This window comes from Solea senegalensis, linkage group LG12 (assembly GCF_019176455.1).
Source record: "Solea senegalensis isolate Sse05_10M linkage group LG12, IFAPA_SoseM_1, whole genome shotgun sequence".
Taxonomy (NCBI): domain Eukaryota; kingdom Metazoa; phylum Chordata; class Actinopteri; order Pleuronectiformes; family Soleidae; genus Solea; species Solea senegalensis.
Window position 1 is genome coordinate 5,050,482 of NC_058032.1, and position 15,769 is coordinate 5,066,250.

Here is a 15,769-nt window from a genome sequence, read left to right on the forward strand (position 1 = left end):
CTCCACTCTTCTGACTGAGTGGAACATCAGCTGTGAGTGGCTTCTCCCAGAGTCCCAGTACTGTTAAGAGCCTCTTGTATGTTGTGGCTCCAGATTAGACCGAGTGTTTAATGACGACTTTGATGCTGTTGTCTTTCATCAAAGCCATACTCTTCCCCAGCTCACAAACCATCTGCTCTCAGCCCACAGATGGGGCCAGGGGAGAGATAATCCTCCACCTCTGCTTACAAACCACCGATAGAGCATCCAGGGACCAACAGTCGAAACACACATAGTGTTAAAAATCACAAAGCTCAACATCGGGTAAAACACTGGAGCAAGAATACCACAGTCACTAGAGACCTTTTAGAGAAACGAGTACTTCAGCAGTAGCAGCTTTAGGAGTAGAAGTAGTTTCCACCTTGAGGTTAGCAAATACGGCGGAAACAAGGAGTCATCCATCCATTTTCTACCACTTTATCCTCCATATGGATAAAGCGGAGGCGCTGTGACAATCTCAGCTGAAATATGGCATTAGGCGGACAGTTCGCCAGTCCAATCACACACGGGGAGAACATGCAAACTCCATGCAGAAAGGCCCTTTTTCCGACCGGGTTGTGGACTTCTGTTCCTGAGGACATTTCTTCTGTTAGGTACTTAAATGCTTCTTCAGCTCTGAAGACGTTTGAAGCCCTTAAAGCAGGGGTGTCAAACATACGGCCCGGGGGCCCACCAGAGGGTCCAATCGGCCCACAGGATGAATTTGTTAAAATGTCACACTAATCTAAACGTAATGTCAAATGCTCCAGATACCCGTGACTAAATGTTTGTGCCTTTATAGATCCAGTGTGCTGTGTAAATAGTAAATTTAGGCATGATATTGTTGAAATTGCACTTATATTTCTCAAGAAATTTCATGTTTTGTAAAATTATCCTTCAGTAAATGTAAAACAAAGGAGAATAAACAAAGGGGTTCTTGTTGTTCATAGGTTATTATGCTATTATTTTACTATTTTTACTGGTCCGGAACCCCTTGAGATCAAATTGTGCTGTATGTGGCCCCTGAACAAAAATGAGTTTGACACCCCTGCCTTACAGACTACCATGACTTGGATGACTGAGAACCTTCACAGACATATTGAAGAAGACCCACAACTAGCAAATACTACCTCTTCAGGAAAATGTTTACTGACTCTTTCACTCAGGATTCCATTCACCCTCTGGTGGCTAACTCCTACAACCAAGGCTTCACTTTTCAAACCTGACAGCCATGTGCATTTCTTATACGCAGTCTATGTTCTGAAATAGAGATAATGTAGAAGTGGAATTTCATCCACTTTTACTTGCATGCCTGAGTTTTTTTTGCCTTAAAAAAACAGTGATCATGTTCTTCAGCAGACGTTTGCTGTATCAACATGCACCCACTCTGTGTGTGCTGACTGCCAGTATGTTTCTGAGATATAGAGCATGAAGCAAGACATGAAACATTTGAATGATAAATAATACTGATCGCACACAAACTGCTCACTGATACTCTTGCTTAGAACCTGGGATAAATGCAAACAGACGTGTCGTGGACCTCCTGGACTTTCGTTGGCCACCTAGGGTTTTTCTGGGAAACCTTTTTGTTGACCATGTAGTTTGGCTCTGTAAAAGGTTTTGGTTAGCCATCCTTTTTTTAGTCTCCTTTACCTCTGCCGTTCAGTTTAGACCATATCATCCTTGTCTCTGTCGAAGATCGACACTGCATTGTCAGTAAGTTGTTTGTTGCAGTACTTTGTCGTTTTATGTATTGAAATATTTATTATTTCCGCAGCATGTTAAAAAAAGTTATTATTTTGTTCGCTTGCTAGCATACTAGATATTGTAACTTAATTATGTTGTTAGCTTATCCACATGTTAGCCACCATGTGTCAGTATGCTAGTCATAGTGTTAACTTACTAACTTACTCAGCTTGTATATTAATGCACCAGTTTCACACTTTCTTCTATTAAAACTGCTGAAATACAACAACCGCCTGTTTCTTTTGGAATGCAATGGAGGGAGTGTTTAGCTTAACTGAATAGCTAAGCAGCCTGTGTTCAGTGAAAACAGCACAAGACGTGAATCCAAGCTTTGCTTTACAGAGTCTTGAAAATGTGTGGCTGAATTTCAGACATGAATATAGCAGCCATCAACTATTTTCTATGTATATATAAAGATACAGTGGAGTAATGACATCCGGAGCAGAGAACAAAGTCACGCTCCCTCCGTGCGGATTGTGATCTGAGCATCTTTGATTTGGTTGGTGGTCTGAGCACACGGCTCCCTCCACCTGCATCATAAAGCAACTAAGCTGCGGCGGTTTTCCTCATTTGAACTACAGCCACAAAATAGTGCTTGGATAAAGATGAGTGAGGCGATTGAAAGCAAACACGAAGCAGCTACAATTGCCTCGGCAGCCATTTGGAACAGGTATAAAGACTTCTGTCCCTTGATATGGTAAGATGTTGTTCATTTGGCACACACTGGCATCTTAAAAGGTGTTCATAATTTGTTTCCATTAAAAAAAAGTACTCACATTGTGTGGAATATTCTCAAAAAATGTAAAATTACACTAAATGTATGTGTAGAGTGGTGTTAGCGTACCCACGAGCAGCGCTTCCCTCTCCGAATGGACAGGACTTGGCGAAGCCTTCTCTGCCGGCCCTTCTTTCTCTTGACTGCAGGACACCACTGTTGATACTGCTGCCTCCTACACATCCACAAACACACGCATGCAAAATCAGTTTCCTCAAATGAATCTGCTAACAGTGGCTGACGTGAAGTAAACAATATTAAAATTAAGCTGATGCATTGCAGACTATTGAAGAAAAAAATAAATAAAGTGGGAGCGAACACATCAGAAAGTTGCACCACTGGCACATCAGCATGAAGAGACAATGAGAAAGGGGATAATGAGGCGAGGGAGAATATTCAGCCAGCAGCTATAATTTTGATAGAGCATTGAAATGTACAAGTCACACAAACATAAAAAGAAAGAACTAACAGAAGAGACTTGGAAGGCAAATGATCAAGCTGTCTGTTTCTGATCTTCGACAGGTGGCAGAAAAAAAAGGCAGGGAAATGACAGAGGAGATTTTGTTTGGCTGTTTGTATTGTGTGTACTATTTCTACTCATGGTGTTGGATGCCTGGTGGCCTTTCTGTTTTTAATCTATCCATAACACCCTGCGTGTGTGTCAATGTGTGGGTGTGTAGACATATGCAAGCCATTTTGACTTTATGACTCCTTTATTTCCATGTCTGAGTGATTTATTCAGCGACAAATGCAGTTGCTGTGAACTGGGTTGGCCTTGTAATGATCCGTCATGTCACTGGAAGAGGTTAGAGAGGGAAGTCCGAAAAAGATGAGAGAATGAGGACACAAGCATTATCTGGAGAGGAGTGGGGAGAGAGAGAGGGAGCTCAACCTTTTTCCACTTACACTGCTTTGATTAGTGCTGTCCTCCCTGCTTCTGTCATCGCGCTTTGACATCTCCAGCTGTGGCACATAAGAAACATATGGCAGATACGCCAGTGAGAAACAGGCTAATTCTAGAATAGACCAATGGCTGTGCAGAAAAAAAACAAATAATGTCCAGTAAAAGTGCTGAATTTGAGCAAAAACAACACTGAGATCCATATGGATGACATCAAGTCATCAAACAGTCTGCTCGAAGATTTGTAACAATAGAAACCTTTGTAGGTTCTGATGTCTTCAACATTTTCAAAAATAAACAAAACAATCCACTCGAAATTAATTAACAATAATAATCTCCGGATGTAAATGTGAGCGTTTTCTGATTTTCCAGGTTTTTAAACACTAGCTGAAGATAAAATCTGACCATGTGACACTGGCATAAAGTATTTTCTAGCATATATAAACATGCTGTATATTTAGACTTAATAATTAATACACAAAAGGTCACTATTTAAGGCGTCGCTGTGTTCTAAGGCTGTCACTCTTTAAAAAGTTTAAAAGGATTCAAACAAAGACCACCTCAACTTCTACTGAAGTCACTTTTTGATACCCAAGACTTGGTCTTTAGTACTTTATACATCTCTGGCTTTAAACTTGGATGTTAGTCAATGTGAATGTGAATTTTCTCACGGGTTAGGTCTTGGATGAAAGGAAAAACAAAAAACTGCCTGATAAGTGGGTCGTGGCATGACACCGTTGAGAACCACTGTGCTGGTGTTACAGGAAAATCCATCAAACGGTCTCCAACCCACATGAAAAGTGTACGAGGCTTTACATCACTGCAACACACACGCCAACCACTACAGCTCTTCAGTGAGCCATAAGCAGAAGCTACCTCGATATTGCAGTGCAGACATTATGGCAAAAGTAAAGAGATAAGCTCCGAACATCAACATTACAGACATTGCACAAATCTAATGTGCTAATAAAAAGACTATCATGGACTCAAAGTCTTAGATCTCAGCTGCAGCACTATTTCTCCGACGAGTCCTGCAACTTTACAGAAATTGAATATTAAACCAATAGCGTGGAGTGTCCCCTTTATTACGGAATTGATCAGTAAATAAATCAAAAAAAAAAAAAAAAATTAATAATTTGTTAGTAGCTCTGAAATATAGCCGGGGAAGTGATAAAGCTGTTTGTTGTGATCATTATTATGATTTAAAGGTTAATAGCCTCAATGACCTGCACTGGAGTCGATCTAGTAGTGCTGTGGTGACAGCTCGGAGACAGCAGGGACAGTGATTGGACTGGTGAAGGGGAACTGATGACATGAGGGAATCTCAAAATGTTAGCAAATCACTTATCCAGCTCTGCTTTATATACAGAGCATGGAGTCAAGACCGTACATCTCAGAGCAAAAACACGGCTCCCCGCGTGGCGCTTGCATTATTATCGTCTAATTTAATAGGTGATTGAACCTGAGGCTCATTTTAATGACAGGCCTCCCTCTCATTACACCGATGGCACAGGGAGCATTAACAAACATTAGCACTTGGATGCTGGGAATAGGGGACAATACCTGAAAGATTAGTAAACATGACACGGCTAACAGAGAAAAATTATAAGACTGTAAATTATGGTGCACTGTATTTAGCATTGTTCTGCTGTCATGCCGCGCACCAGTAATCAATATTTGATGGAGAATTGTTGGGGGAAAAACATGCATCAGTGTAAGCAACACATTCAGGCAAATCACAAATATGATGTTGGGATGAATAATGTATAACGTAACTGATGATGTAACATGTGCTGGCTCTGGGACAAGAACCAGTGATTTACTATGTCTTGAGCAGGTAATATCCCGCTATCTGGTGATCACATTATTACTGTGTTTACACGGCCGGATCAATACGATGACTTAGTTACCGCTTCTTTGTCAATTCAGAGAAAATTTCAGCTTTGTGGGGTTGCCAGATCTGATGTGGCCCAGAGGACAAAGTTCCCGCCGAATGCGGAAACAATATGACTCTGATCATTTTTATCCTCGGCATGTTTTCTAGTGAGGGAAATTGTATTTTATTTGCTTTATTTTTCCAGAAAGTCTCAATGAAATAAGACTGTCGGGAGTACCTGGAGAGAACTGTCGCACACGGGGGGGAATACATTTGTATCTTGCGTTGATTTAATGTGGCTGCAGCGAGAGCATGCAGTTCAGAGTTTCTGGCCAAAAATAAAATGAGTAAAAAAACATCCGCATTGTCTGGGAGAGGAGCCGATATTTGACGGCAGTTAAAGAACGCATGTTACGTGACATACAACTAATTTGTACGACTCACATTTGCTGCTGCATCAGGACACAAATTAGTCTCGTCTTACAGTTTAGATGTAACTTCAACCGAGCCCCATACCTATTCTGAGCGTCTCACTCGTGCATTATTAAAGAGCAGCTTTTTGTTTTTGTTTCCTTTATACATCTGAGAACAACACTCACATCCGCACACAGCACATTCACTGAAATAGCTTTCACCTGCCGCTAAACGTATAACTCCTCCGGTTCAACTCGCTTCTAAGATTCCTTTTAATCCAAGAGAATTAGAAAGGAATCCATTTCTCATTCCATACACCCCTTTATCCAAAGCTTTCAGCAGCCTGAGTTGATGAGATCAATAATGTTTTAAGTTCCTTTAATTGTGCTTAGTTTAATAGATTAATCACATTTTTATATATTAGTATATTTTCTTTATTAGTCTAATCTAAGACACAACTTGTAACAATCAAGAGAACGCAAAGAAAGTTACTCTATGAACTTGACTTTTAGCGTGATTTGATTAAAGGACAGTTTCACACATTTTTCCCCACTTGGTCAATTGAAGAATAAACTTAACGTCATTATGATGCTGTTGTGTTTGTTTAATTCCACCACATTTGACCAGTTTTTATTTATTTATTTTAACTTGACTTGTGGTCAATTTTATTTTTTCGATCTCAAATGTGTCTCAGCTCCAATGTCTGTCCAACTAGTGAAGTGGCCCTTTAAGTTTCATCTCTGTTGCATACAGACTGTGTTTTGTGGTCAGACAGACAAACAACACAGGCAGAGGGATTTTGTTGGTTGTTGCATAAAAGCGTGTCACCATGTAAGTAAATAAAACATTAAACCCCAATTAGTGAACTCCATCACTTAGAGTTGAAGTGCATTATAACAGGGAACTCTGAAGAGGACAAAAGGTCATGGCAAGTTAAACTTTGTGAACGTCCTTATGGGCATCTGACTTGTTTTGAGAGGACAGGCCAGACTCGGAGACTGAGAAATGAACCTTTAACGTGGAACAGATGGAAAGAGCAGGACCTCATGTTTTAGAGGGGAAATTCCTTGTCCTCTTCACTTTTATGGTGACAGTAACATACAGATACAGATGTTGCTTTGTTTTATGTTTTTTTTTACAGCACAACAACAGACAGTAGTAGAAAAAAGCTATTTTCTATATATATATATTTAACAAGGCCAGAAATAAGTTTTAAACTAGGTCACGTTATTGTCATTTCTCGCTTTGTTTATCGACATTTTGCCATCAACGATATCTTCCACGGCCTGAAACAAATTTTGAAGTCATTTATTTCCTTATTAAAGTGCAAATTACACTAACAAACAGAGAGATGGAGTCAAAGAACTCAGGGGAAAAAGATCACAGAAACAAGTCAAACCAACCTGCACGTGTGTGTTCTGCAGATTGTGGAGACTGTCCTTCAACGTCTGCACTTGAGTCTTCAGCTGCTGTTTGTCCTCCTGACTCTTCTCCAGCTCGGCGTCCCTCTGTTTTAAGTCGTCCCTCATTTTTAGCAGTTGCTGCGGACAAAAAAATAAATAAAAAAATCAGATCTTTAATAAACCTTTTCCAGATAAGACAACAGTATTCCGTTCTGCAGCTGTATGTGTACAGAATGTGTCCAAGGGGAATGATCTGATAAATTACACACTGAATAAAGCTGAAAAATAAGGAGAAAACGAACACTCATTTGTGTTTTATTTTTGCTCTGGGTAAAGCTTTGATGGATAATCTGTTCTCTCTGACGTTTTCTGCTTAACACACATGAAAAGATTGACATCCTGCTGTGGTAATTTGAGAGAAAACAACAGGGCAACTGCAGTGACATTATCAACTGCACCACTACTCATTCAGTATGTCTGTTGTTGCACACTACAAATCACCAAAAATGAAAATACAAGTTGCTGATAGCTGTGTGATAAAACACACGGAATACTTACAGCCGTTCGCCTAATCTTTATTTATAAATACAAAACAAGCACTACAAACTGGATAAGTACTTCCTGCAGAAAGTGGTGTTAATTTCATGACTGCAAACTGTCATGGATGTTTATCATGACTGTTCACAATAAAAACTAGACGAGAAGCATCATAATGATAAAAGGTAACTCCAGGGAGAAACTTTTTCAGTAACTTTACAAAATTAAATCAGAACCTGGAACTCCACAGAGAGGTGGAACGTGTTCATGCGGTGCCACAGGAAGGACGGAGGGAAGGAAGTGCTTAAGGGAGGAAAGCTCGCCAAAAGTTAGTCAAAAGACAAGATTGCTGGCAGCAGCTTAAAAGTGATTCAATTTCGTTCATGAAATTACACTCAACAGGCACTTTACACCTGTTCAAATGCTTGTTAAGCAAACATCTAATCAGCCGATCACGGGGCAGCAGAGGCGACCCGCTGAAGGTCAAACCAACATCCGAATGGGGAAGAAAGTTGATTAAACATCCATAAGTACATGCCTTATAGATGCCAGAGGTGACTGGTTCAAAATGAGGGACCAAACGACTTTTTTTGGCCAAGGTACTCACAAGAGCATCTATGAAATGTTGAAATGACACTTAATTACATGCAATTTGTAGCTAATAATGTGGCTGTGAGTAGAATAAATCTTCAACAACAACAACAACAACATCCATATTTGTTTTTGTTTTGGTTTTTTGGGGCATGCAGTTATTGCTTTCTGAGAATATTATTATTGGCTTAATGTAGGATCCAATTTTCTTGTGGTGTGTGTTCTTATTTATTTGATCTGAGATGGGTTTAATTTGAAAGTGTGAGACATTCCGTCGCGCGTTCACTGTGGAAGATTAAAGGCACATTTTTAAAGAATGAAAAAAAAACAAAAAAACAACAACTTTTTATTAGCTTTCTTTAGAATTAATGGTTTTGAAATGGTTTTAATAACCTTGGGTTTGTTCCAAGAAGTATTTGTGGGCCCGTTTGACTCATGGCACACAAAACCTCAAATCTCAAGTAAAAACCGACTCCAACAGCAAATACACCTTCCAATAACCACAGTAAATCTGAAAATATTATTTTATAGTAGCTCTTCATGAAAGTACAACATCTGCTCCAGACAGCTGTACTTTCTTGTCTGTTCCCAGATAGCTTTTAGATTCCTTTTAATGTGGCGGGTCTCATGAATAAATGGCAGCGGAAAGGACATTTCGTCGAGTTAACCCTGAGCAATGTTGTTCTTAAAGGAACCCGATGAGTAAGAAAAGAACAAAAGGCGAGATGAAGACGAAGACTGTAAATAAAGTATTTATACACCTCTCTTTCCCCTCTGTGTATCAGTATTGATGGTTTGTTTTACCTTCTGCATGCCTTGCAGAGCCTGCTGTAGGAAGCTGAGCTGCTGCGAGTGTGTGTTGTCCTCCTCGCTCCTCAGCGGTTGGTTCTTGCCTTGTTCCTGCTTGAGCAGCTCCACCTCGTTCCTGTAAGCGTCCAGCTGGCAGCGCAGTGAGTCATTCTCCTCCTTTAAGGCTTCTGCTTGGGATACACCTATAGGGATAAAGCATTCGCATGAAACAATACAATTATGTAATGTGATTCACTGTCAGTTCACATATTCAAGTTTATATCTTAGTCTCATCCTCCAGTGTTCTCTGACCTGACTCTTCTGTGAAGATCTTTTTTTTGGCACAGATATTTATAGTCCCTCGTGGATCTGTCCTCATTCATTAGGGTTTTCAGCAAAAATAATATTGCAAAGGATTGTGAGGAGGTGAGAATTTAACCAAGCATAATGGCACAAGAGTAGAGCTCAGTTCTACCTTATTAAAACCCCAGGTCTTTCGTAACAAAGGACGTTTAAATTTCCTCTTGCTTAATGTCTGCTTATCTCAGCCTTTTCCTTTCAGTATTTCAAACAACGATCCTGTATCTGTCGAGTCAGCCAAGAAGCAGTACATGGTTGGGTGAAAGCAACAGATGTTGGTACTGAATTTGCTTCTGCTGTAATGTGTGCTTCTGACCTACAAAATCTTATGGATATAAATTGCTGTGGGACTAACACACAGCGCGTATTCTGTGTTTTTTTTCTCTCGTCTTCTTATGCGGTTGTTGAGTCGAAGTTCCAATTAATTTTATATCACATTTTTAGTCGCGATATCAAGTAGCGATAATTGTGCAGAAGTCACAAAATGACGGTGTTTTTTTCTTTTCTTTTTGTTTAAAAAAACGAGTGAACTTTGAACTGTGATGCAGTTCCAAATTTCACAAATTCATTTGAAGTACTTTTTGCTCAGGTGTGTGTAGATTGCCTATAGGTTGTGCTGAAAAGAAAGGATATAAAAGTCTCTGTATTGCACATTCTTATAGCCTCTGTATAAACTGTACATTTAAACATAGTAATGGAAAATAAAGCAGCCGTGTTCTAACGGTTAATAACCATCCGCAATAACTAAAAAATGAAAAATATAAACCTACAATAGATCACTTTTGCATCATCATAGCACACAGCTCAAAAAAATGCCACCACTCCTTTGGCATTAAATAATCAAACACCTCTAGTATATTAATAGACCACTGAAAGCTGTGATAATCCCAGAGTTTTGTCCAGGAGCTCTTTACCGCACATTCTGACCTGACCTACTGAGCAAAGGAGAGGAGACAGTGGAAGTTATTATAGTATGAGACCTGCTCGGCTGTAGAGATGTCCAGCATTATCAGGTCGGCTCTCCCCTCCTGTGGTGCTGGAGTGAAAGCTCTTAGGGAAAGAGCAATACACTGACTGTACTTGGGAGATAAGCCCCTTCCTGAGTGTGTGTGTGTGTGTGTGTGTGTGTGTGTGTGTGTGTGTGCATGAAAGTGAGTCTGGTTCACTTTTGTGTGGGTGTTCATGAGTGCTGCCTACACTCAATCATGGAAGACCATTGGCTGTGTTAATGAACTCTTGCTGGCCGCGCGCGTGTGTGTGTGTGTGTGTGCCTGCGTGGTATCTGTGTGTGCATTTCTCCCACTGAAATGAAGGTTTTGAGGTGAGAGGAGTATTGATCCGAGAGCCTCATCAGCTCAGTTCGAGGAGATGTCAACCGCTTGGCCAGATTCTGAGCAATTCCCCTTTCTGTTACTTAACAGGCAGCGCTATCGACCTCAAGGTATCTATGATACACACACACCTGAAGGCATACAGTGGCACACATTAGCCGTTATTTTACGTTCTGCTCTGTAAGAGTCAAGACACAGATCATTGATTCATTTTTAAAGAGGCTGAAATAATAACATGGGCGTTTTTGGCAGAGCTGGTTGACGTGCAAACACGTCCCTTTGCTTAAAGGTTAGCGGGTAAAAAGGTGTGCACCAGTCAGCTTGTTAACATATTCACCAAGAAATGTCACATTTACACTTGTCACCCCAGCCAACGCGTCGGCAGCGCTGCGCTCATACGACAGGTCTTACTACAGCGGCGCTAATGGCCAATAGCGTCATAGTAAGGTTGTTATTTAAAGAAAGGAGCTGCTCTCCGGAGCCTGTGACTGTATATACATACATTTGCATGCTAATTAGCGACGCTGTCAAACGGCAGTGATCGCGGTGATTAAAAGCCGAGATGACAAATCGCACGGAGAAAAGCCGAGCAACAAGGAGAGACGCCCCGAAACAAAAGGATGGGAGTAGCATGTTGCGGAATTATCATAAAGGGAGTGGAGTTAGCGAGCTACACTGATAGTTTTTTGTTGCTTCAGCAAACACACAGAGATCCCACTGAGGAGAAAACACAGGTTTATGGCACTGTGATGGTTCCCCAACCTGAAATAAGATGGCAGCTGGCAGATGTGGACATATTCTCTGTCTCTCTCTCTCACACACACACACACACAGGGGTGGACTTGAATGAATGTCACTGAGTAGCTATTCTCAACATCAACCCAGTAAAGCTGCTGTGGTGTGATATACTTCAAAAGTTATTGTTTTTTTTCTATTCACGTTAAGCACGTCAGAGCCTCCTGGAGATGATTAGTGTCATTTCAGTGAAATGCAGCTGTCTCCCTCATTTATTTAAAAACTCTCTGTTCCCCCTCTGGAGATCCTGCACGGCGTGAAGGCCTGTCAGTGCCACGAACGCGCCACGAACGCATATGCATACTTGAGTCCTCGGAGTCCTTGCTGTCAGGGACGTCCTCCATGTCATCATCAGACATCTCCATCTCCTCCTCTCGCCTGATGCCCATCAGCTGCTCGTTGTGCATGTTTCTGATCTCCTGAAGAAAAAAAAACAATGACAAGAGAGAGAGGGCGGGCTCAGAACAGCGACATCAACACGGGAAATGCACATTTTAACAGGTGCCAGGAGGTGAAGGGTTATCGGGGATGACCGTCTTTCCTTTCCGCTATCTAGATCAATACAGATCTGTGCGGTGCAGATGAATAAAGATTAAAAAGGATGGTCTCAGAGCCGGGGCTCAGTTCCTCTGGCACAGCTATAGGGCAGATGGTAGCGTAAATATTGCCAGACCCCATACTTTTGCACTTCACTGTTCTTGTTCTTTGGCAAAGCAGCCCATTAATGCAGCAAATGACAATAAAAACCACAGCTTCCTCCCAAAAATGTCAACACACTGTAACTTAGGGAGCTACTGAATCATCGCGGCAGCGGGTGACGTGTCTGCTCATCGCGTCTACTGACGGTTTTCATGCCCATATTTTATTCTAATTGAGCGCACGTGTGGAAAGCACTCGCAGTAAGCATAAAATACCAACCTTCCAGACTCACTAATGACAACATCTGCCTGGAGACTAGAAACAAGAGGCAGGTTTTTGCAAACGGTTTAAAGATTAGGGACAACACGCTCAATTTGGATTGGCTGTAAATCAGACCAAACGCTCCAGGTCTGCGTCGAGAGAGAGAAGCACAACAAACATAATCTTTGAACGACATAAGACACATAACAATAACTTATGGGGATATGGGAGGGGGAATCTGTGCTTGTGTGACTTTTTAAGCTCTCAGCTGTAAATCAAGGTTTGGGCTATAACGGGACATGATAGCATACAACGGAAAATACTTTCCAAGTGAAGGTAAGCAAAGTATAATTCAACAGGAAAAACGTAAGGTGAGAACCTACATGTATGTAAAATATAGGTACATTTCAGGTTTTGGAGAAACTACGGAATGTAAAAATGTAAAATAATCAACAAATACGATTTAGAGTATTATTTTTCAGAGGTAAAATAAGCCTTGGGCTTCAGCTTTTTAAATCTCACGTAAATAATGAGGGTTGTTGTTGTTGTGAGAGTGGTGCGATAACAGAGAATAGATTTGTATGCTTTTGAAAGAGAAACATACCTGGCACACTTTCCACCTTAATGCTCTCTTTTACAACTTTATTTTCTTACTCTTTACCCTCGAAGTGGTGCAAACTGTGAAGTTGTGTCCCGTACAGAGATACGACTGCTTTACTAAACCCCACAACTCGCGATGATTAATGCATGTTACACACAAGTAAACAAGGATATCTGGCCACTGGGGTTGATGTCAGAGTTTCACAAACGTTTAAAGGTGCACAAGGTGAACAGATGGTGAACACGTTTAAAAAGAAACAACACAACCTGTAACTGTGGGCATACCAGTGCAAAGGGACACGATGCTCTAGCGATCAAATATTTACAACAACAAGCCTGGAAATGCTCCTTAAAAGCTAAAGGGAGCAAAAAAGCGGCCCAAGAGTAAATAAACTAACTGCCATCTGTCAGCTGACGTTATCAGCCTGAGCCCATGGCGGAGGTCAAACAGGTACATCACATGCACCAGCACATGCAGATACACAACCATCTGGGATTATGTGGTGACCACAGTGGGCACACACAAACACACACTTGCATGTACACACAAACAACATAAAAACACTGATAGAGGCAGGCAGCCGTTATCAGATTCTGCCTGGAAGCACTATAGCAACTCAACACTTGTGCCTTTTCTTCCACATTTCACCTCGGGGCTAGAGAATCACACTGAATATACAATATGACCGGCTGACTATTTGATCATAAACTACCCCAGAGCGAGCGCACTTACTTACTTACCATTGCTCTTTACTCTGGTCATTGACTGCCAGTCCTCTAAAGTGCATCATCTCTCGTGTATAGAGTCAGTACTGGTAAAAAAAAAATAAAGCTCAATGATCAATGTCACATCTTGTTTTCACTGCACTTTGCTGCGTTTTATCTGCCTGCTAGTGTTACAGCTCCAAGCTTTACATGCAGACTTACACGGCAACACGCTGTCAGAGACAATTATCATGAGTGGGATATTATTTGGTCACAACATTCTTAACAATAATAAGATTCTTCTTCTTCTTATTATTATTATTATTATTAATAATAATAATAATAATAATAATAATAATAATAATAGTAACCTTTCTGCATGGAGTTTGCATGTTTTCCCCTGTATGTCCGCAGACACATGCTTTTAATAATTACTAATAAAGGACTCATATGCTACTTATATGCATGTTAGTAAGCACCCAATTAATAGTGAATATGAGTTCCTTCCGATAAAGTGTGACCAAAAATTTAAAGTTTATAAACCATATTTTGTACAAATATTATTAAACCTTGAGCTTCAGGTTAATAGAACTTAAGGTGTGTGAGCTACTGCTGTTTTATACGACTGCATCTTTTCATTTGGATGATACAATAAAACAAGGTGTTGCATAAGATCCAGATGATGCAGAGCTGGTAAATTCGACCAAAAAGCCAACTGTGCAACGAAAACCTGAACCCCGCTGAAAACTGTGAACCTGACGGGAACTGCAGAGCCGGCTGATAATTATTTGTCTACTATTCACAACAAATGCAGCAGCAGTCATTTCGACAGTGTTAATTACAGTTGATTATGGCGGCTTTTTTATATATCTCATTCATCTGTGCAGGGTTATTACTCAGAGTTTGTTGCTTACCATTTGAGTGCGACCTCACTTTTAACACACAGACTTTTCCACGAACTGATTCTCTACCGCGTTTGGTGAAATATAGACTCAATTTCAGGCCAACGCTACACCGAGAGCTCAAATGACTTCATCCGTCTGCTCGACCTCTCGTTCTAGGATGCATGCATGCAAAAATGTGCTTTCACTCTGAATGACGGAGTCTACTCACACACCTGTTTCACAGCGTAAACCAGAAAAGGAAAAACCTACAAAGTACATTTGACCTCCAAGGTTAACTTTATGGATTTTTTTCATTGCACTGTTTTTTGAAGGACAATTTCTTCTTCAGCAGCAGCAGCAGCAGCAGCAGCAGCACTGTGTTCACCCAGAGTGGATCCTTCTCTTGCATCTGGCCATGTTGTACTCCCTGGTGTGTGCAAGACTGTATGCGAATACACACAAAGAAAGTCTGAGAAAGAATGAACAAATCCCCGAGGCCTGATGAAAAACACTCTGCCAAACACATAGTTGACTGTATATATATATATATATACATATATATATATATATATATATGGTGTGTAAGAGAGAAGAAATTGCTTTATAGGAGTGGATCCTTGAGAGACCGTCGAGGTCTGCACGAGGGAGGACAACAATACATAAGTGGTCTTTTGCTGATGTCACACACAACTAGGTATGCACTCGTTGTGTGTGCATGTCGGAGTAATACTTAGATAATTAGAAAGTTTTCATGATTCTGCTGCTGCAAAAACTCAGAGAAACACCTCAAGTCAAGTCGAGTCCGACACAGTTCGCCTTGTAGGGATTTTACAGTCCGTGCAGCGGGTGACGCCCTCTACCCTGAGACCACCTACCTTTTTAAAATGATGCTTTTGTACAAGTTGCTTGTGTTGTGCATCTAAAACACACTTGAAACTGTATATTGAGCTGGAGAGAAACTTACCAAGCGGGCATGAACCATACATTGTCCTTGAGACCAAGGACTGCAGCACACTCCAGACCCTCCTCCTAAAATGCCTGATGAAGGCAAACCCCCTCACATGACATGCAAGCTCAACTGTATGACTGAGACTCTTCATTCAACAGTCACAGCCCTTCTATTCCATACAACAACACCGTCGGG

General features: G+C 40.9%; 1 protein-coding gene across 2 annotated transcripts in view; it reads right to left on the reverse strand.

Moving 5' to 3' along the window:
- The window catches only part of enox2 (ecto-NOX disulfide-thiol exchanger 2), a 161,662-nt gene that overhangs the window by 5,453 nt on the left and 140,440 nt on the right, over positions 1–15,769 (reverse strand). For both annotated transcript variants that reach the window (XM_044040264.1, XM_044040265.1), the window contains 5 exons: positions 11,841–11,955; positions 9,066–9,253; positions 7,134–7,271; positions 3,446–3,502; positions 2,609–2,714 (listed from right to left, as the gene is read on the reverse strand). In XM_044040264.1, coding sequence (XP_043896199.1) covers positions 2,609–2,714; positions 3,446–3,502; positions 7,134–7,271; positions 9,066–9,253; positions 11,841–11,955 — 604 coding nt within the window. The remainder of the gene's footprint in view (positions 1–2,608; positions 2,715–3,445; positions 3,503–7,133; positions 7,272–9,065; positions 9,254–11,840; positions 11,956–15,769) is intronic.